General features: G+C 54.3%; 5 protein-coding genes across 5 annotated transcripts; 2 read left to right on the top strand and 3 right to left on the bottom strand.

The window, feature by feature from the left end:
* Window positions 1-450: 450 nt before the first annotated feature.
* On the top strand, window positions 451-7,501 carry BBK36DRAFT_1118801 (acetyl-CoA carboxylase; the record flags this gene model as incomplete). Its single annotated transcript, XM_024890516.1, has 4 exons — window positions 451-645; window positions 705-970; window positions 1,034-5,904; window positions 5,964-7,501. 4 exons carry the CDS (start codon window positions 451-453, stop codon window positions 7,499-7,501), a joined length of 6,870 nt encoding a protein of 2,289 aa, XP_024749456.1.
* A 1,253-nt stretch (window positions 7,502-8,754) lies between these two features.
* On the top strand, window positions 8,755-15,435 carry BBK36DRAFT_1168761 (hypothetical protein; the record flags this gene model as incomplete). The annotated part of the gene is made up of 10 exons (XM_024895225.1): window positions 8,755-9,751; window positions 10,135-10,777; window positions 10,838-11,494; window positions 11,552-11,687; window positions 11,925-12,254; window positions 12,975-13,022; window positions 13,311-13,397; window positions 13,848-13,977; window positions 14,774-14,922; window positions 15,238-15,435. The coding sequence occupies 10 exons, from the start codon at window positions 8,755-8,757 to the stop codon at window positions 15,433-15,435; spliced, it is 3,375 nt and encodes a 1,124-aa protein (XP_024749455.1).
* A 157-nt stretch (window positions 15,436-15,592) lies between these two features.
* Window positions 15,593-15,844, bottom strand: BBK36DRAFT_53824 (bola-like protein; the record flags this gene model as incomplete). The annotated part of the gene is made up of 1 exon (XM_024898225.1): window positions 15,593-15,844. One exon carries the CDS (start codon window positions 15,842-15,844, stop codon window positions 15,593-15,595), a length of 252 nt encoding a protein of 83 aa, XP_024749454.1.
* A 676-nt stretch (window positions 15,845-16,520) lies between these two features.
* BBK36DRAFT_1118937 (hypothetical protein) lies at window positions 16,521-18,236 on the bottom strand (the record flags this gene model as incomplete). The annotated part of the gene is made up of 1 exon (XM_024890533.1): window positions 16,521-18,236. The coding sequence occupies one exon, from the start codon at window positions 18,234-18,236 to the stop codon at window positions 16,521-16,523; it is 1,716 nt and encodes a 571-aa protein (XP_024749453.1).
* Window positions 18,237-19,037: 801 nt separating this feature from the next.
* Window positions 19,038-20,692, bottom strand: BBK36DRAFT_1141004 (hypothetical protein; the record flags this gene model as incomplete). Its single annotated transcript, XM_024893418.1, has 5 exons — window positions 19,038-19,137; window positions 19,194-19,300; window positions 19,354-19,725; window positions 19,800-20,439; window positions 20,520-20,692. The coding sequence occupies 5 exons, from the start codon at window positions 20,690-20,692 to the stop codon at window positions 19,038-19,040; spliced, it is 1,392 nt and encodes a 463-aa protein (XP_024749452.1).
* Between the last annotated feature and the right edge of the window lie 1,532 nt (window positions 20,693-22,224).

The following is a 22,224-nucleotide window of genomic DNA, read 5'->3' as shown; positions in this document are numbered from 1 at the left end:
ATGGATTTTGTTGTCTGCCTTCGGTTTATTATCTCGGGGCTCCCGCACGATCCCGTTTCCCTCTGGATGAAGTCCTCTTGTTTTCCGTCTTCCATTCCTTCCCCTTCTTCTCGAAAGCGTGCTGCAGCCTCTCCACTGCCGTGGCCGTCTTCTGCTCCCTCGTGCCTGATTCAGCCTCATTCCCTAGCGGGCCAACAAGCTAGGAACCGAACCGACAGCAAAAACCACCGAACAGAGACAACTTCGCTTCTGTTCACCTAATCGGCAGTCCAGATACCCCCGTGGACTGCTCTAATTCGCTTCTTCCTTGATTCGATCGGTGGATAGCAGCCGCGCCAGATAGCCGACCGCCTCTGACGTCCTGTTTCCCCTCCCCCTCCATACTAAAGACACCGAGATCGCCAGCCCTCCAGTCTCTTTTCTCCCTCCTCCACCACATCACCAGCAGCCATGGCCGACTCAGCAGCAAACGGCACCCCGAACGGCAACGGCCGGACGGTGCCTGTTGCCAACGGCAGCGCCTCGTATGCCGAGAAGCACAACATCGCAGACCACTTCATTGGAGGCAACCGGCTGGCGAATGCCCCCGCCAGCAAGGTCAAGGACTTTGTGGCCGAGCACGACGGTCACACGGTCATTACAAATGTGAGTTTTGTGTCTTGCATCTCAGGCTCTTGGAGGGACTTGCAGACTGACACGATCAGGTCCTCATTGCCAATAACGGTATCGCCGCCGTCAAGGAGATTCGATCGGTCCGGAAATGGGCTTACGAGACGTTTGGCGACGAGAGGGCCATCCACTTCACCGTCATGGCCACGCCCGAAGATCTACAGGCCAACGCCGACTACATCCGAATGGCGGACCACTACGTCGAGGTGCCCGGCGGCACAAATAACCACAACTATGCCAACGTCGAGCTGATTGTCGACATTGCCGAGCGCATGGACGTCCACGCCGTCTGGGCCGGATGGTGAGTATTATGCCTCTCTCCATGTTGAGAAAAAGCAATTGGCTGACTGAAATTTCTTCCCAGGGGCCACGCCTCCGAAAACCCCAAGCTTCCCGAGTCCCTCGCCGCATCACCCAAGAAGATCGTCTTCATCGGTCCTCCCGGTTCCGCCATGCGATCACTCGGTGACAAAATTTCCTCCACAATCGTCGCCCAGCACGCCAAGGTGCCCTGCATTCCCTGGTCCGGAACGGGCGTCGACACCGTCGAGATCGATGACAAGGGCATCGTCACCGTCGCCGACGACGTCTACGCCAAGGGTTGCGTCTCCTCATGGCAGGAGGGCTTGGAAAAGGCAAAGGAGATTGGCTTCCCCGTCATGGTCAAGGCCTCCGAGGGAGGTGGTGGCAAGGGTATCCGAAAGGTCACCAACGAGGACGAGTTCGAGGCCCTCTACAAGGCCGCCGCCAGCGAGATTCCCGGCTCGCCCATCTTCATCATGAAGCTGGCTGGAAACGCTAGGCATCTGGAGGTCCAGCTGCTCGCGGATCAGTACGGCAACAACATCTCGCTCTTCGGCCGTGATTGTTCCGTCCAGCGTCGCCACCAGAAGATTATCGAAGAGGCTCCCGTCACCATTGCCAAGCCCGACACCTTCAAGGCCATGGAGGAGGCCGCAGTCCGACTGGGCCAGTTGGTCGGCTACGTCTCCGCCGGTACCGTCGAGTACCTCTACTCGCACGCCGACGACAAGTTCTACTTCCTCGAGCTGAACCCCCGTCTCCAAGTAGAGCATCCCACCACCGAAATGGTCAGCGGCGTCAACCTGCCGGCCGCCCAGCTCCAGATCGCCATGGGTATCCCCCTGCATCGAATCCGCGACATTCGCCTGCTGTACGGCGTGGACCCCCGAACCTCGAACCCCATCGACTTCGACTTCAAGCTGGAGGGCACTTCCGGCTCTCAGCGCCGACCCCAGCCCAAGGGCCACTGCACGGCCTGCCGTATCACATCTGAGGACCCCGGCGAGGGCTTCAAGCCTTCCAACGGTGTCATGCACGAGCTCAACTTCCGAAGTAGCTCAAACGCCTGGGGTTACTTCTCCGTCGGTACCCAGGGTGGTATTCACAGCTTCTCCGACAGCCAGTTCGGTCACATTTTCGCCTATGGTGAGAACCGTCAGGCCTCGCGGAAGCACATGGTCATTGCTCTCAAGGAGCTCAGCATTCGTGGTGACTTCAGAACCACGGTCGAGTATCTCATCAAGCTGCTCGAGACTGAGGCCTTTGAGGAGAACACAATCTCCACCGGCTGGCTGGACGAGCTCATCTCCAAGCGTTTGACCGCTGAGCGTCCCGACACCATGCTGGCTGTTGTGTGCGGTGCCATCACCAAGGCGCACATCAAGAGCGAGGCTCTGTTGGCCGAATACCGCTCCGGCCTGGAAAAGGGTCAGGTGCCTTCCAAGGAGATCCTCAAGACCGTCTTCACCATCGACTTCATCTACGAGGGCTTCCGATACAAGTTCACCGCCACCCGCGCCAGCCTCGACACCTACCACCTCTTCATCAACGGCTCCAAGTGCTCTGTCGGCGTCCGCGCCCTCAGCGACGGTGGTCTGCTCATCCTACTCGACGGCCACAGCCACAATGTCTACTGGAAGGAGGAGGTCGGCGCTACACGTCTCTCCGTCGACAGCAAGACCTGCTTGCTCGAGCAGGAGAACGATCCCACCCAACTGCGAACACCTAGCCCTGGTAAGCTCGTCAAGTATTCTGTCGAGAACGGCTCCCACATCAAGGCTGGCCAGACCTTTGCCGAGGTCGAGGTCATGAAGATGTACATGCCCCTGGTCGCGCAGGAGGACGGCATTGTGCAGCTCATCAAGCAGCCCGGAGCCACTCTCGAGGCCGGTGACATTCTCGGTATTCTCGCCCTCGACGACCCCAGCCGCGTCAAGCAGGCTCAGGCATTCGTTGGCCAGCTTCCTCCCTATGGCGACCCGGTCGTCGTCGGCACAAAGCCCGCCCAGCGCTTCGTCCTGTACCACAACGTGCTACTCAACATCCTCAACGGCTTCGACAACTCGGTCATCATGGCCGACACCCTCAAGAAGCTCATTGAGGTCCTCCGCGATCCTGAGCTGCCCTACAGCGAATGGAATGCCCAGTTTGCCGCCCTGCACGCCCGCATGCCCCAGAAGCTCGACAGCCAGTTCACCCAGATTGTGGAGCGAGCCAGAGGCCGCTCTGTTGAGTTCCCTGCCAAGGCCCTCAGCAAGGCTTTCAGCAAGTTCCTCGAGGAAAACGTGGAACCGAGCGATGCCGCCCTGCTCAAGACAACTCTCGCGCCCCTGACCCAGGTGCTTGATGACTATGCCGAGGGCCAAAAGGTTCGGGAGCTCAACGTCATTAACGGCCTCCTTGAGGCCTACTTCGAGGTTGAGAAGCTGTTCCAGAGCCGAGCTCAGGAAGATAGCGTCATCCTGAAGCTTCGAGACCAGAACAAAGATTCTTTGGCCAAGGTCGTGCAGATCGTTCTTTCGCACAGCCGCGTGAGCTCAAAGAACTCCCTCATTCTCGCCATTCTTGAGGAGTACCGCCCCAACAAGCCCAACGTTGGAAACATCAACAGGTATCTGCGCGAATCGCTCCGCAAGCTGACCGAGCTTTCCTCCCGCGCCACCTCCAAGGTCTCGCTCAAGGCGCGTGAGATTATGATCCAGTGTTCTCTACCTTCCCTCGAGGAGCGCACGTCTCAGATGGAGCACATCCTGCGATCGTCCGTTGTTGAGTCTCGCTACGGCGAGAGCGGCTGGGACCACCGTGAGCCCAGCCTCGACGTGATCAAGGAGGTTGTCGACTCCAAGTACACCGTCTTCGATGTGCTGACATCCTTCTTCGCTCATGATGATCCCTGGGTCTCGCTGGCTGCCCTCGAGGTCTACGTCCGTCGTGCTTACCGTGCTTACGTTCTCCAGCAGATCGAGTACCACAACGACGAGTCTGATAACCCCCTCTACCTCTCCTGGGATTTCCGGCTGCGAAAGATTGGACACACCGAGTTCGGTGTCCCTATCCAGTCCGCCGCTCCTTCTACCCCCGGCACCCCCATCGAGTCTGAGCCCAACGTGAAGCGTATCAACTCCATCAGCGACATGTCCTACCTCACCAGCAAGTGGGACAACGGCCCGTCCCGCAAGGGTATCATTGTTCCCGTCAAGTACATTGACGACGCCGAGGACATGCTCCAGAAGGCTTTGGAGACGCTGACGTTCTACAACCAGCAGCGGAGGCAGAGCAGCACGTCTGGTCTTCTCGCTGATCTGAGCGGCAAGCGGAAGCCTTTCGCCGCTCTCAGAAAGGAGTTCCAGAGCCGCAACAACGGCGACGAGTTGTCTGCCGTCATCAACGTGGCTGTTCGAGATGCCGAAAGCAGAGACGATGCCGAGACCCTCGCACGCATCCTTCCCATCGTCCAGCAGCTCAAGAGCGAGCTCCTGATCCGCGGTGTCCGCCGTCTGACCTTCATCTGCGGCCACAGCGACTGCTCTTACCCCGGCTACTACACGTTCCGAGGCCCCGACTACGAGGAAGATGACAGCATCCGTCATAGCGAGCCCGCCTTGTCCTTCCAGCTGGAGCTCGCTCGTCTTGCCAACTTCCGCATCAAGCCCATGTTCACCGAGAACAAGAACATTCACGTGTACGAGGCTGTTGGCAAGACCGTCGAGTCCGACAAGCGCTACTTCACGCGTGCCGTGATTCGACCTGGCCGCCTTCGTGATGAGATCCCAACTGCCGAGTACCTCATCTCAGAGGCCGACCGCGTCATCAATGACATCTTCGACGCCCTCGAGATCATTGGCAACAACAACTCTGATCTCAACCACATCTTCATGAACTTCACTCCCGTCTTCCAGCTGGACCCTGCTACCGTCGAGCAGTCCCTGCAAGGCTTCTTGGATCGCTTCGGTGCCCGCGCCTGGCGTCTGCGTGTTGCTCAGGTGGAGATCCGCATCGTTTGCACCGATCCCAAGTCGGGCATCCCTTACCCCCTCCGTGTCACCATCACCAACACCTCTGGCTACGTCGTCGATGTCGACCTGTACGCTGAGCGCAAGTCCGACAAGGGCGACTGGGTCTTCCACAGCATTGGCGGAACCAAGGACAAGGGCCCTCTGCACCTGCTGCCTGTTTCCACGCCCTATGCCACCAAGAACTGGCTCCAGCCCAAGCGATACAAGGCCCACCTGATGGGCACGCAGTACGTCTACGACTTCCCTGAGCTGTTCCGCCAGGCCATCCAGAACAGCTGGGTCAAGGCTGTCAAGAGACAGCCTGCTCTGGCGTCTCAGCAGCCCAAGGTCGGTGATTGTATTACCTTCACCGAGCTGGTGCTCGACGACAAGGACAACCTCGACGAGGTCAACCGCGAGCCCGGCACCAACACTTGCGGCATGGTTGGATGGATCATCAAGGCCAGGACCCCAGAGTACCCTGCCGGCCGCCGTTTCATTGTTGTCGCCAACGACATCACGTACAACATTGGATCCTTTGGCCCCAAGGAAGATGACTTCTTCTACAAGTGCACGCAGCTGGCTCGCAAGCTCGGCATTCCTCGCATCTACCTGTCGGCCAACTCTGGTGCCCGCCTGGGTCTCGCCAACGAGCTGATGCCTCACTTCAAGGTCGCTTGGAACGATGCTTCCAAGCCCGAAGGCGGCTTCCGCTACCTCTACCTGGATGAGAAGACCAAGGAGCTCTTCAAGGACGACGTCATTACCGAGGAAGTGGTCGAGGATGGTGAGAAGCGATACAAGATTGTCACCATTATTGGACGAGAGGATGGTCTCGGTGTTGAATGCTTGAGAGGATCCGGTCTCATTGCCGGTGCCACCAGCCAGGCCTACAACGACATCTTTACCATTACTCTGGTCACCTGCCGATCAGTCGGTAAGTTTTCCACATATGCTGATATCTGTTTCCTGTATCACTAACATGATTGTCTACAGGTATCGGTGCCTACCTCGTCCGTCTCGGTCAGCGTGCTGTCCAGATCGAAGGCCAGCCCATTATTCTGACTGGTGCCCCCGCTATTAACAACCTGCTCGGTCGTGAGGTGTACTCCTCCAATCTGCAGCTTGGTGGCACTCAGATCATGTACCGCAACGGTGTGTCACACATGACTGCTAACGATGACTTTGAGGGTGTCTCCAAGATTGTGGAGTGGATGGCGTTTGTGCCCGAGAAGCGCGGCGGCCCCGTTCCCGTCAGCCCAAGCCTCGACGGCTGGGACCGCGACATCACCTACTGCCCGCCACAGAGGCAGCCCTATGATGTGCGGTGGATGATCGCCGGTAAGCAGGACGACGACGGTTCTTTCCAGAGCGGTCTGTTCGACAAGGACTCGTTTGTTGAGGCCCTTGGCGGCTGGGCCCGAACTGTCGTGGTCGGTCGCGCTCGTCTCGGCGGCATCCCCATGGGTGTTATCGCCGTCGAGACTCGCAGCGTTGAGAACATTACGCCTGCTGATCCCGCCAACCCCGACTCCATTGAGCAGATTACCAACGAAGCCGGTGGTGTCTGGTATCCCAACTCTGCTTTCAAGACTGCCCAGGCCATCAACGACTTCAACAACGGCGAACAGCTTCCTCTCATGATCCTGGCCAACTGGCGTGGATTCTCCGGCGGTCAGCGCGACATGTACAACGAGGTGCTCAAGTACGGTTCGTTCATTGTTGACGCATTGGTCAAGTACGAGCAGCCCATCTTTGTGTACATTCCTCCCTTTGGCGAGCTTCGTGGTGGTTCTTGGGTCGTCGTCGATCCTAGCATCAACCCTACTGCTATGGAGATGTACGCCGATACGGAGGCTCGCGGTGGTGTCCTTGAGCCCGATGGTATGATTGGTATCAAGTACCGCAAGGACAAGCAGCTCGAGACCATGGCCCGTCTGGATCCCACGTACGCTTCGCTTAAGAAGAAGCTGGAGGACAAGACCCTGTCTGCTGAGGATATGGAGAAGGTCAAGCAGCAGCTCTCGATTCGCGAGAAGCAGCTGCTGCCCATCTACTCGCAGATTGCGGTGCAGTTCGCCGATCTGCACGACCGAGCTGGCCGCATGAAGGCCAAGGGTGTCATTCGCGACTCCCTGGACTGGATCAACGCCCGCCGATACTTCTACTGGCGCCTGCGCAGACGTCTCAACGAAGAGTACATCCTCAAGCGCATGAACCCCAGCTTCCTGCCGGCCCCTGCGCTGAACACCGCCAAGGCCAAGGAGGCTCGCGCACAGGGTCTGAAGATGCTGGAGAGCTGGTCTGGCATTGCCGGCTGGGACCGCAAGGACCAGGAGGTTGCTGAGTGGTATGAGAAGGAGGCCCAATCGATCGGCCAGAAGGTGGAGGCCCTTAAGGCCGATAAGCTGGCTTCTGAGGTGTCCGAGGTGGTTCGTAGCAACGAGAAGGCTGGCTGGAAGGGCATTCGCGAGGTTCTGCGCGTTATGCCTGTGGAGGAGCGGGAGGCTGTTCTCAAGTATCTGAAGGAGTAAATCTAGGGTATACATCTAATAAAGGATAGAGAAGGAAGAGGGGGACTTGATTTAGAAGCGGGTGTAACGTTTATCCTTAATGCTTTATGAATTCAACAATGTTCTTCAAGCTTGATGCAATCTGATGTGTGACAGAAACTGGCGAATTGTATATGCCCGGCGGATAGAACGAGGAAGAGCTTGGTAGCAGACATAGTTACCGATGCCCTTTCTCCCATATACGAACCACTTTACTAGAATACAGGTACACTCTTTTATACAGATGTTCTTTATTACGTTAGGAGGAAGTGGATAGAGCTTTCTGACGGAGCTGAACGAGGCGGGTTAGACGAAACCTCCATCAGCTGCCCTCTGGTGCGGAACATTGTGAGCTTTGCGGCGTGAAGGGAGCATGGGAAGCCTGTGAGAAGACTTTTATTTTGCGATGTGATGGACGTATGTATCTTGAATCAATAGGCTGTATCCGACATGTATGTATGTCTTTCTCTCTAAATTCAGCTGCTGGGATACAGAAGTTGGTGTGAACAAGGGACATGGAGTTTGTACATGTATTGGTGGTGGATGTATTCATCTGGAGCAGGGTCGCTCTTATGTTCGACTTCTCATTGTCGCTGCCGGGGGCGACTTGGGCGCGACTTGGTGTGGGGAGGAGTGACTCAGGGAGAATGTAGCAGCAATGTTTGTCTTTTCTACTCGGAAGATTCTGGCAATCGACCATCTATTGTTTCCCTGTTTTGAACTTCACGGATTATACAGCTACTTGAACGGGTTGCATCCTTTATCAGCAGGATATCTTCCTTGTGCTGTTGGGCTTGTATCGTGCCAGCTCACTGACACCATCTTGACATTGTCCAGTGACACAGATCTTCATATCTAATTGGTCGAATGGGATATTAAACGCATGTAATGCGCAGTAACACGCCTCATGATGGTATTGGCTGATGCCCTTGATGCCCGGTGGTACGTGGATGCCAAGTTCAGCCTCATTGCTGCCCTACCAGGCTCCCATCTCCCCTTCAACTCTACTTCCTCTTTGATCTGAAACGATATGTAATCCGAACTGTTATTTTCGAAAAGGACATTGAAAAAAGTAGCACTTCATACATCTTCTGGAGGGGAGAGGGCACCTGTTCTGCTCGCCTCCACGCGTTCGCCTACACCGGGGTTCGCATTCTGCTCCCCGGGAATTGAGCTTTGCCACTCTGGAGGCCGCTTTGCACTTCTGAAAGATCGCATCTTATCTCTGGCACATGATGGCATCAAAGAAATCTTATGGCGACTACAGCGTGGGATGGATCTGTGCCCTCCCAAAGGAACAAACGGCGGCGACGGCGATGCTGGACGAGAGACATGCAGACCTGCCAAAGCTTACGAACGATGCCAACACTTACACGCTCGGCTCAATCGGCCCTCACAACGTCGTGATAGCCTGCCTGCCCAAAGGCCAGTACGGTACCAACTCGGCAGCCAATGTGGCAGCGTTCATGATCAGAACATTCCCTTCCATCAAGATTGGTCTCATGGTTGGTATCGGAGGCGGCGTCCCGCCAAAAGTGAGGCTTGGTGACGTTGTCGTCAGCACTCCTACCGGCCAATATCCTGGAGTCGTCCAGTGGGATCTTGGCAAAGAGACACAGGGAGGAGGCTTTGAGAGGACTGGGGCGTTGAGTAATCCGCCTGGTGCTTTGTTGACAGCTTTGGCCAAGCTGGAGACGGAAAATGAGCTAATGGGGTCCAAGATCCCCAACTTCCTCGAGGAGCTCAAGGCTAGATTCCCGAGGCTGGCGAAAAAGTACTTGAAGTCTGACAAGCATCAAGACTTACTTTTTGAAACTGACTATGTTCATGTCAAAGAGCCGTTCTCAAACATGAACACCGAGGGTCCCGCGGGTGGGGTCGTGGATGTATCTGTGGAGGAGGAATTTGAAAACGGATCGGATGAAGACGGTGATCCATGCCAGTTCTGCGATAAGTCCAAGCTTATCAAAAAGAGGCGTCGATCAATCCGAGTTCACCACGGTCTCATCGCATCTGGCAACAAAGTCATCAAAGACGGCTTACGGCGAGAGAAGCTGAACAGCGCACTCGGAGGAGAAGTTCTCTGTTTCGAGACAGAAGCGGCCGGTCTCATGAACAACTTCCCCTGTTTGGTGATTCGAGGCATCTGCGACTACTGCGACTCGCACAAGAACAACGCTTGGCAGGAGCATGCTGCTGCTGTGGCAGCGGCTTTCGCGAAGGAGCTTCTTGGTTGTATTCAACCCAGCGATTTTGAGGGCGAGCGGCCCATCAGGGATGTGATGAATGAGGGTTAGTGATCCCTTTGAATGTCGATTTATTCACTTGTCATAGCTCAGGATCTAAAACTATGTTCCGAGTAGTGAAGCAAGATGTACAACGGCTTTATGACGTGTCCCTGGAAACCAAGAAGCATCTGGACATCTTTCGCGATGGTATGGCTTCAGTAACTCTATCTCCTCCAGAATCAGGCTGACAGCAGACGTGTGAAGATAACGAGGCTAAGAAGCGGATCGAAGCTCTCCATTGGCTGAGTCCTCTAGACTTTCCGCTCATACAGCACGACTACTTTGCGAGATGCGCACATGACACGGGCCAGGAATTTCTTCTTTCAGAGCAAGTTCAAAGTTGGATCTCGACTAGCAAACAGACGCTATTCTGTGAAGGCGTTCCGGGAGCTGGCAAAACTTTCCAGATGGCCATTTTAGTCAACTATTTGACCGAGAAATTTCGGTATGATGGCTCGGTCGGTGTGGTTTACATCTACTACAACTTCAAACGGCACAACGATCAGAAAGCAGAACATATGCTTGCAAGCCTTGTCAAACAACTGGCGCAGAATTCGAGATCCTTTCCCGAAGCAGTGCAAAAGCTGTATGATCGACATAGCCTTGTGAACACTCGTCCTTTTTTGGTTGAGTTATCCAACACCCTGGAGGTTCTTGTTCAGTCTTACTCTAAAGTGTTCATTCTTATTGATGCTCTCGATGAAGCTGAAGATACTGAGCGTACAAAGCTGTTGGACAATATTTTCATGATGCAAGAGAGGAGCGGGCTTAACCTTTTTGCGACATCTCGAGCAATCAACACCATTGCAGCCAAATTTGAAGGATCTCTTTCCAGGGAGATTTCTCCCAGCCGTCACGACATTTTTCAGGTTCTCAATGCTCGCATGTCTGAGCTTCCATCCTTTGTTAGAGAAGATGAGGGCCTGCAGGATGAGATTAAATCCGCTATCGAAGCGGCTATGGGTGGAATGTGAGTATCATGGTACATAGTGACATTCAAAGTGGCTTTGAAACTGACCTCGATTCTTAGGTTTCTCCTTGCCCAGCTCTATCTGAACTCCTTCGTCGGCTCACGATCCCTCTCGTCACTCAGAAAGTCACTCAGTTCTCTGCAGCAGGCTTCCTCTTCATCATCTTCTTCATCTTCTTCGGATAGGTCTAGCGTCTTGGATGAAGCGTATGACAAGTCCATGGAACGAATACAGCAACTTAAAGGAGATTTAGCTCGCGACGCGGTTCTGATCATCTCCTGGATTGTCAAGGCAAAGCGGCAAATGAAAGTAGCAGAGCTTCAAGAAGCACTTGCTGTTGAGATTGGCGCATCTGAACTTGATAAAGACAACATCCCAACTGTCGACCATATAATCCAAGCCTGCGCTTCGCTGGTCGTCGTTGAGGGAGATGGCATAGAATTGGTCCATTACACTGCGCAAGAATACTTTGAACGTCCGGACAACCGGTGGATGCAGAAGGCACAGACTTGTATCACAAACGTGTGCCTGACATATCTGTCATTTACAAATTTTCGAAATGGGCCTCGAATGTCATGGGACGACCGTGCTAAGAGAATTGAGGACTTCCCCTTTTACGCCTACTCGGAGGAGAATTGGGCATGCCATACGAATGAAACTTTGGAACAGGACTTCGAAGTTTCTAAAGTGATTGAATTTCTAGATCAAGGATCGGGGTACCTGAACCTTATCGCCTATCAACTAAGTAAAGATCTTCCCGATCTTTTCTTCAGCTTACCCGACGACCCTTTCGCCGACACTTTCGCCAACCCTTTCGCCAAACCTTTCACCGAACCCTCCAATCAGGAATCATTTTTCTCAAAGCCGCCACCACTGCATATCGCTGCTTTCTTCGGTCTGCACGAAGCGGTAGTACATCTTCTTTCCCAAGGATACAGCCCAAACGAAAAAGACTCGGAAAATAAACTTCCCATAGATTGGGCCACATTTGGTGGTAATTTTCGAGTCATAAAGCGTCTCTTGGAGGTCACGAACGTCGACCTACTGGATGAAGTGCCATATGGGGCCGGCGGGCTATTGTTGTTAGCTGTTCTTATGGGCCACACAGCGGCTGTTGAGGTGCTACTCGAGAAATACTCGATAGAGTCCCACGAAAACGGGTTTACAGCATTGAATCTTGCGGTGATGCTCGAGAGAAAAGCTACTTTTGATCTGCTCATCGAAAAGGGCGCCAATATCGAGGCTCGATATCATGAGTGTGGTCAAACATCACTGGCTCTAGGCGCAAAGCACGGACGTATAAACGCTGTTCGATGGCTTGTTGAAAGAGAGGCCGATATTGACGCAAAGGATAGCATCAATAGGACGCCTTTGATGTTGGCCGCCTTGAACAAACACGAGAGCATTGTACAGTATCTCCTTGAAAAAGGAGCCGATAACGAAGCAAAGGACATCAACGATCTGACACCTCTCTTGGTTGCCATGATAAGGAAGAACGACAACCTGGACTGTGAATTCATGGGAAAACGAGGAAACATCAACAATACCGATAACGGCAATCAAGTCCTTTTTGCCATAGCGCTTCGCGAAAAGCTTGACGGTGCCACCGAGTTCTTTCTCAGAAATGGCTTCGACATCAATATGACGATGAAGGACAAATACACACCATTAACTGAGGCCATCGTCAATGGTGCTGATGACGTGGTCGAATGGCTGGTTGAGAAAGGAGCCGCCTTGGACAAAGTAGATGGACATGAAAAGACCCCACTACTACTAGCCATTGGAAAGGGGAACAAGCGCATTGTGCAATTTTTGATCGAAAAAGGCTCTGGGTTGGAGTTTAGAGTGCCAGAAAAATACTCACCTGGCCCGACACCATTGGTGTTTGCAGCTAAGGAGGGGAGGAAAGATATTGTGGAGATGCTGCTTGATAAAGGGGCTGATTTGGAGGCTCCAACAGATTCCTATAGAGGCACTGCGTTAATTGGCGCCTCTGTCAGAGGGCATACAGATGTTATCCAATTGCTTCTGCAGAAGGGCGCCAACATTGAGGCCAAGGACAGTGACAACGACACGGCTTTGATCTGCGCCAGCAGATGCGGACAAAAAGATGCTATCAATTTACTTCTCATCAACAACGCCAACATGGAAGCCAAAGATCTCAAAGGCAGAACGGCACTCGGCATTGCTGTTCAGTGGCAATCGCTGGAGGCCGTTCGAATACTTCTCGACAAGGGCGCAAATGTGGAAGCCGAGGGCGACGACGGATTGACCCCAATAGCTCATGCCGCTCGAAAAGACGATTCTTCAATGCTGACGATGCTCCTCGATAAAAATGCTAGAACAGACTATCGAGACGCTTATGGGCAGACCTTGATGCATATCGCAGCTTTGGGAAAAAGGCTTGGGAATGTCAGTGTTCTACTTGCCTGCAATAGAGCCGAAGTTGACGGAAAAGACAACAAGGGTCGCACGCCTTTATCACATGTGGCCGAACGCGGAGATGAATCCATTCTAAAGGCATTACTCGAGTCTGAGAAAGTGGATGCCAATATGAAGGATGACCAGGGCCTCCCGCCACTGCGATATGCCATGGATCGCCAAGACGAAGATGGATTGGTCTTGAAAGCATTGCTAGACTCTGCAAAAGTGGACGTCAATGCAAAGGACGGCCAAGGCTGCACTCCTCTGCTATACGCAATTCAGACCAGAAAGGGATCACTTGTCCCACTGCTGCTTGGCCTGGAGAAAGTGACTGTCAATGAGAAAGATGATCAAGGCCGCACGCCAATACAACATGCGATAGATCACAAAGACGAAGATGGCTCAATCTTGAGCACAATGCTGAACTGTGAAAAGGTGGAAGTCAACGCACAAGATGCCCTGGGCCGCACACCTCTGCTATACGCAATAGACAGCAAGAAGGAATCGATCGTCAGAACTCTGCTCAACTGTGAAAGAGTGGACGGCAATGACAAGGGTGGCCTGGGTCGCAGGCCGATACAATATGCGATAGATCACAAAGATGAAGATGGATCCATCCTGAGAGCATTGCTCAACTCTGACAAGGTGGACGTCAACGCAAAGGACGACCAGGGCCACACGCCTCTACACTATGCAATAGAACGCGCAGAAGAATCGCTTGTCAAGATACTACTCGACTGCGAGGAAGTGGACGCCAACGAAAAGGATGATCAAGGTCTTACGCCGCTACGATATGCCATGGACCACAAAGGTCGAGATGAAACAATCCTGAAAGCACTCCTGAGCTCTGAAAGAGTTGACGTCAATGCAACGGATGATCAAGGATACACGCCGCTATTCAATGCCATAGAACGGCAAGATGAATTAGCGATCGACGCCATGCTCGAGTCCGATCAAGTTGACTTCAATGCAATGGACAATCAGAGACGCACGCCGCTGATCTATGCGATGACCCAAGAATCCGAACTTCATTCAAAGTCTCATGTGGACTCCGGGGAAGCCAACGTTAACGTTGAATTCAAAAGAAGACTTCTGTTTGGCATTTGCACAAAAGAAGCATCTATACTCAAAAAGCTACTTAAGAGCGGTAAAGTCGACCTCAACTTGAAAGATGACGAAAAGCGCACGCCGTTACAGTACGCGACTCACTTCGGATTCGAATTTGCGCTTAACGTACTGCTTGAATGTGCAACTGCGGAGGAAGTGAACGCAAAAGACGATCAAGGGCGTACGTCTTTCCGATATGCAATCGAGCTGGGCAGACGGTCTGCGATCAAAATGTTCCTCCAATGCAACAAAGTAAATGCCAACATGAAAGATGACCAGGGACGCACGCCGATACGATATGCCGTTGAACACAGGCAAAAGTCTTATCATAAGAATGTTGCTTGACTGTACAACTTTCGACACAGGCACCAATGGTGACGAACTTTACCAAGGCGTTCCTAGGAGTGTCCTCGATGCTATGTTCAAGGATGCCAAGGTGGACGCCAATGCGCGAGATAACCAAGGACGTACGCCACTATTATATGCAATACACTCGGCGGACGAACCCACCGTACACATTTTGCTTGGGTCGGGTAAAGTCGACGCAAATATGGAGGACAACCAAGGGCGCACACCGCTGTCCTCTGCAATAGAGCTCCGAAGCAGAAATATCGTCAAAGCACTACTCAACTACCATGGCCTAGACACTAACGCCAGAGACAATGACGGTCGAACGCCAATTTCACGTGCGATAGAGAACGGGGACGCATATATAATACAGAAATTGCTCGATTGTCGAAAGGTCGATTTGTCCATCGCAGACAAGAAAGGTCGCACGCCGCTGTCTTATGCAGCGGAGTTGAGAGACAGGTCAACCGTCAGAGCATTGCTCACTTTCGAGGAACTGGACATTGAAGCAAAGGATGATACCGGTCGGACTCCTCTATCCTATTCTGCGTCATATGATGTCGCCAGGTTGTTACTCAAGACCGGTAAGGTTGACGTGAACTCGAAAGACAACCAGGGAAGGACACCTCTGTGGTATGCCGTGAAAGCCGGGAATCAGGAGCTGGAAGGATTGCTCCGACGGCGTGGTGCAAGGGATCGATCCGAGAAAACGAGCGAACGCCCATCATCGCAGAGATCGCGGGAGAAGAAATCAACGTACAGGAGGACGGAAGTGTGACGTGGGGAAGCGGGACATTCGACACTTGAGAGCATTTTCTTAAACCTGGAGCAAGACGTGATCGTTTGCGGTGATCATGGACGCGACGAGGATGTCCGCTTTACTTGTTTCCTGATTCATTATTTCTTCTCTATTCATCCAGTTGGCCCTCGCTTGACTATTTCGGTGATTCATCCTCCGGCGGCACCCTCGTCCGTATCTGCACCCCGTGCCACTGCTTGACAAGATCGCCCAGCGCAGCATTCACGAGTCGCTGCTGCTTCAGCATATTGAGCCCCCGAAAAGCAGGCGACGTGATGTCGATCGCATACATGCTCCCACAGCCACCCGATATATCCTGCACGAGAAGGGAGGTAGGCTCGAGCTTCGAAGCGAGGATAAGCGCGATCGATGCTTCCGCCTCCGTCATGTCCGCGGCTGCGTATATGCTTTGATCATTTCTTTGTTCATTGGAAGAAGACGATGAAGAGCGCTTGGCGAACGACGAGGAGAGTTGGCGAGATGTAGTCGTGGAGAGGAATCGCATGCGCTGAGGAGAAGCTTTGGCAGCAGTTGTCTTGAAGGTGTTTGCGATAGGCGCAATTGCCGTCTGGGAAGGACGCGGAACGGCCGCGAAGAGGCGCAGACGGAGCGCAGAGCGGCAGGAGGAGCAAATCATTGTTGCAACGTGATCTTGATTCGGTAGATAGTTGCGATTGCTTGGAGGTTCGATGGTGGAGAGATATTAAAAGCTGAAGCAATGGAGAGTTGAGAATTATTCAGCGGGATGGAGTAGTACATCGAAAGCGATGGGCCGAGCCGGAGCTTTGCCGGAGGCCGGCTTTTGCCGTGTCCAAGTTGCCGAATTTGGCAACTTTCGGGCTTCAGATTGAGGGGTATGATTGTGTAGGAAACTATGGGCATTCGCGTTTGCGAGAGTAGTGATTCTAAAACTGTAGACGCTTCGTGATAAGTATTAGATATTATAGAGTATTTAAGGCTATGCCAATCATTCCCGCTCAATGCTCCAAATAAACAAGATCTGCCAGATATATACACAATGCAACACTCGAAGCACTTACACGCAATGAACCGTCCAGCAGCCATCACCTCACAATCCACATCCCCCCATTCCCATACGCCTTATCCTGCAAAACCCCAACCTCACTCCTTACGCCCGCCCAATGCAGCGGAATCTTGTCCACCTGCGCCACCACCTTACCCGTTGTGTCATCCAGCCTCTCCCCGAGACTGCGGCTGCTTTTGACGCTCTTCATCATGGCCACCGTGTCGTGCGGGCCCCATGCTGCGCGGCCAAGACTGGCGAGCGTGTTCATCACATCTTGGGAGTGTTCGGCTGCGAGATGGTCTGGCGGACTGTGTGGAGGAGCCGCTGGGTGGAGGAAGCCCATGAGGATGACCTTGAGTTTGGCGTCGATGAAGTGTGCTTCTTCAAAGTCGTGGATGATGTGGACTGTGACGCTGTTCTTCATGGCGACGGAAGGGGGAGCGTGCCTGGACGGTGCTATAGTGACGACAGCTTCGACCCAGTCTGTAGGCAGCATGTCATCCACCACTGCGTTTGACTCGCCGTTGTTGTCCCTGGGTATTTGTATACATGCCCAAGCCGCAAAAACGCCTCCCATACGCAGCTTCACCTGATCCGAAACACCACTCAGATTTGCCGTTGGTATCCCCAGTTCTGCCATTGATCTTCCCGTTCCTAGAACGACCTTTCCATCAAACTTGACTGGGAACGGCGCTTCAGGGCCGGTCTCTGAACCAACCATGTGAATCACCGGCACATTCACCATGAGCGAGTCGTATCTCTCCTGCTGGCTTCTTTGCCTCTGCCAGCTCTCCTGGACGGCATCTCCCACGCCGGAAACTTGGTAGCTCTGGATAGCTACTGTGCTGACCTTTTTGACGGTCGAATTCGTCACGATGCTGCCGACCTGGCTGTTCACCACCGCGCTCGCCACGCCAATGTACTTGTTCGCCATGGCCTGGCCTATCGTACTTGCGACTTTGACGCCCATCTCCAGTGGCATGGTACTCAGGCTCGCGCCCCTGACGACGCTCACATCGGCAGACGTACTCGCCACCCTGAAGATGGGACTCCCGCAGAGCACCTTCTTGCCTGCCTCACTTCCTCCGCACAGCACGAGGCGAAAGTACCCATCTGATGCAGTGGCCGGTATGCGCACGATGTGCGTCTCGCGGGGGACGTGCTTCTTTTGTCTCCCTGAAGCCTTCTTTGCGAAGCGCTTGAGATCGCGCTGGATGCTGCGCTCGTCTGCCTCGGGTGTGTCGTTTACGGTGGCGAGGCGCGCGGGCGTGACGTTGATCCAGGACGAGGTCGTGCCGGCGAGGGCCTTGAGGGCCATGCCCATGTTGCCCGAGTAGCCCTTTTGCTGCATCCAGAGGGTGCGTGTGGGAGGGAGGGGCTCGTCGGAGAGGATGGTGATGGAGACGGAGGTGGAGGGGCCGGAGTACCAGATGAGGGCGCGGGTGTGTCTGATGATGGAGTAGTGGCGGGTGGATTCTGAGGGATGGGAGATGAGGCCCGAGGCGAAGTATTGGGCTTCTCCGAGGGCAGACTTCCAGATGGAGTCTTGTTGCTTTGATTCTACTGGGAGGGTTGCGGCCTGTGGGGGATGTGGTGAGAAGCCTGGTGATGGCGGACCAGGGGAGCCGGCCGGTGGCCCTCCTCCGATGGGCAGTGCGGACGAGCTTTGGGCGCGTCGGAGGGGCAATTCCGGAGGCTGGGAAACGGGGAGGCCCGGATAAGGCGGCGGAGGAGGCAGATTCTCATAGTCCATGACGCCGACAGGAGCAGGGAAGGCCGCGGTGGTGATGTCCGGGGAGCGGGCAACGGAAGGGGGGTGAGCCCGATGAGGGGCCGCGAGATCTTGTTTGAGATTGGCGGCTGATTTGCTGGGTCTCAGCTGTTGGGCATGTGTGTTTGCCGCCGCTGCTGATGCTTGAGATGAAAGGGATGGACCTGCTGGCGAGGGCGGTTCGTCCGCGTACAAGTCGTAGATGTCTTGCTGGTGGTCGTATCCTGGCGGTGGGACGGGCCGCCGCCGTACGGGAACGGGCTTACGCGTGTGTCCCATGCCAGGAGATGCCATGGTAGATGACCAACTAGTAGATATAACTTAAATGCAAGGGGTGAAAGGGACGGGTTGATCAGTTGCCCTTCGTTGTCATGAAATTGCATGCATTGTGTCTGATGATTTGCAATGGGGCCCAATGAGATGGTATATGTACGGAGTACGTGTAAGTATAATGGCTCGCCCGGAAAATGGACCGTCAAAGGGGCGCTTCTTTGGCCGGACTCGCTGGGTTTTGTCCGGCTGCAATTGGGCTCTGCCGCCGGACAGGGGCAAGAAAAGTTTGCACAGTGTGTCGTGAAGGCTGTGATGGATGGTGGACTCGTATTGGTACGCGTCAGCACAATTCGCACACCTCCTTCAGCTTGGGGCAATCTCGTATATGTGAGTTAGTGCGCACAGAGCGAGATTGAAATCATCGTTGGGGTCATTTCTTTTTATTTTTTTTTCTCTTTGTTTCTTCAGATTGGACGCCTTGTATACAAACGGCTTATTTGCTGGCGTTCTCTAGCTAGCTGCCATGAGGGCCTCCAACTCGCCCGGCTCCTTGATTGCCGTGGTCAGGTTCTCGTAGCCCGTCTCGGTGACGAGGACGTTGTCCTCGATGCTGCACTCGAGTTAGAAACTGGTTTCGCAATGTAGGAGACGAAAACATTAGCTTACCGGACACCGCCAACATCCCAATACTTGGCGAGCACATCTGCGTCAATGTACTTGCTGTGCTCGGGGTTTTCCAGGTAGGGGTCGATGATAAACTTGCAAAAGTAGACCTGCAGAGGTGTGAGATTCAATGCAACTATCAATCTTCATCGGAGAGACTTACACCAGGCTCGACAGTCACAACACCACCGGCGGGAACTTGGCCGCGCAGACGCAGGTTCTGGAAGATGACATCGGGGTCCTGGCGGTTGGGGTTGCCGCCGGTGTCGTGGGTGTCCATGCCCAGGTAGTGGCCCAGGCCGTGGGGGAAGAAGGCCTGGCTCGTCCTGGCCTTGAAAATCTCATCCTTGTCGCCCTTGAGGATGCCCAGGGCCAGCAGGCCGTCGATGGCAATCTTGTGGGCCAGGATGTGGGCGTCTTCCCAGTGCATGCCGGCCTTGATGACGGCGATGCACTCCTGCTGCATCTTGTAGACGATGTCGTAGATCTCGCGGCCCTCCTTGGTAAACTTGCCGTTGAGGGGGAACGTCCGTGTCTGAATTGTAAAACGTGGTTACTCTCCTATTCGCACTGACCATTTGCAAGGAGTGTAAAAAAAGCATCACTCACGATATCGGCCGCATAGTTGTTCCACTCGGCGCCAGCATCTATCAGCAGGTTCTGCTTGCCTGTCAACGGAGCATCGTTTGCGACATAGTGAAGGGTCGCCGCAGCTGTACCGCTGGCGATGATGGGGTGGTATGCCATGTTCTTGGCGCCGTTGGCAACGCAGCGCTCCAAAAAGACGGCTTCGAGCTCCATCTCGTTGGACGCCTTCTTCGCCTTCTCGACGACGGCTTTGTGCGCCAGGCTGGAGACGTGGTTGGCCTTGCGGATCATGGCCACCTCGAACTCGTCCTTGACGACGCGAGAGACCTCAATGGCCTCCTTGAGAAGCGCGAAGTCCTTGTTCTCGAAGCCGATAAAGGTGATGTGATCCGACACCTGGCCATTGATGGCGTAGATGGTCGAGTTGGAGTTGGCATTGGCCAGGTGGGCGAGGGTCGCGTTGACCTCGGTGGTCAGCTTCACCTCGTCGACATCGTACAGCTTGAGGGCGTCGTCGATGGTGGTCGGCAGACCAGACCAGATGACGTCGTGGGGGTCGATCGGGGGAATGAAGAGCGTGGACTTGGCGGCTTGGATGTCGTAGGTGAAGTAGCAGTCGGCCAAGTTGCAGCCGGTGAGGTAGTAGAAGTAGCGGCGCTGGCTGCGAGACAGATCAGGGTTCAGTTAGCGGTCTCTTGACATCCGCGACAGCTGCATAGTAGTCTGCAGTCTCTGACGTACCGGAAGGGCTCGGGCGAGTCATTGTCCTCGAGCAGCTTGGTCATGCGGCCCTCGAGATAGAGAACGCCGTTGGCCTCGGGGTCCTTTTTGCGGATCAGGTCGACGACGCGCTTTGCGTGCGACTTGCCCGGGTACTTGCCCTTAAGCACGGCTTCGAAGTCTTCGGCGACCATGTTGGCGGAGGATCGATGCGACGAGCGGGAGAAGCAGCGATGTGAGACAAGAGGAGCAGCAAGCGATGAAGCTGGAGGACGGAAGCTGGAGCTTTGGAGATGGCGGTTACATGTATGGTGGGGGACGCCTTCAAGTGCTGGGTAGACGCGGGGCTTTCGGGGTACAAGCCGAGCTGCGCGGAGCGATAGCAGAGCTGGCCGATGCAGGGCTCGCAAGGGCGCGGCAGCGGACATGGAGAGGCGCCGAGTGGACTGTCTGGTTTGACAGGTCCGCAGGCTATCAAGAATTCGTAAGTTCCAGTGTCCGCCGAAGGGGGGCTGCAAAAAGTCCCATCGCGAGGCTGCGTCCAGTATCGGAGGCCAGGTACTTTTTGCTGCCCTAGAGATGGGGTGCAGCGGCTGTGGCGCCGATAACGATTTGGCTGCAGCTTGGAGCTCTACGTTCAGTCACTACTACCTCTGAATCTATGCTTCTACGATGAACCTCCAGCTCAGGAGACGAGTTGATCAACAGTGACTCAATTTTATTAAAAATGCAAATTTTCCAAGAGCCAAAATGGACGGACACAACACCTTTTCCAGGTTTCGTATCGGCGACAGAGCCCTGCAGGTGTAAACGAACCCCCATGAACGACTGGTGAGCTGCATGCAAATGGAACCGTCTCCACAGCGGCTGTCAGCGGCTCATCTGACCTTCAAGGACCAGCTCCGACTTCTGAGAGATCGCCATGATGCTTCCAATCACAAAGCCGTCTATACAACTGAGACACAGAGCACTCAACACGAGCACGAGCATGCAGCTGCAAGACCCTGTGTCAGATGTCTCCTCTCCTGTTCCAGCTACCGGGTACCCGTGCCACAAGGAGCTCCGGTCATCCACGTCCGGGTCTCGAAAAAGTACATCCTCTGAGGACGAATGTACCTCGGTCGACAGACATGTCTAAGTCGCCGAATTGGTGCCGGATCCAATGCTTGTGATCCCTTGTTTCAAGCTCTGCTTCACCTACACGACAAGTAGGTACACTGCAAATACTCAATCCCAGCTGTTCAGAGCAGATAAACCTGAACGCATGGATGATACGCGTCTACCTTACCATAAGGTACTGCAGCATCGTGGGAAGGCGCTGCTGAGCTGCTGAACGGACTTGACAAAGACGCGTCTTCCTCCACCACTCACCTCAATTGACACTTCTTCCACTTGACTCTTGACACAAAGACGCAAGACTCAGCCATGGTGATTTCATCAAGCAAGTAACTTCCCAGCAGCATTTGGCTGACATCTCCCACCTCGCCAGGTGCCTGTTATCACGAGAAGCGGTGCTGAACATGCTGCCTGGATTCACCACCCCCTCAGTCAGCCAAGGGCCAAGAGACAGTCGATACACACTCAGCTGCTTGGCAATACGCCAGCCACCTGACCCTTTTCTATGTCTTGCTCGCAAGACAGCAGCCCAGATTTACCATCTCGCAATGAGCCCCTTCGTCCGGGCCATCGCCTCCGCCACGGCGTCCTGTCTGGCCCACGTCTCTGT

The sequence above is a fragment of the Trichoderma citrinoviride genome, assembly GCF_003025115.1.
Source record: "Trichoderma citrinoviride strain TUCIM 6016 unplaced genomic scaffold BBK36scaffold_7, whole genome shotgun sequence".
In the NCBI taxonomy this organism is placed as follows: Eukaryota; Fungi; Ascomycota; class Sordariomycetes; order Hypocreales; family Hypocreaceae; genus Trichoderma; species Trichoderma citrinoviride.
Note: the sequence above shows the minus strand (reverse complement) of the source record. Positions and strands in the feature narration are given on the sequence as shown.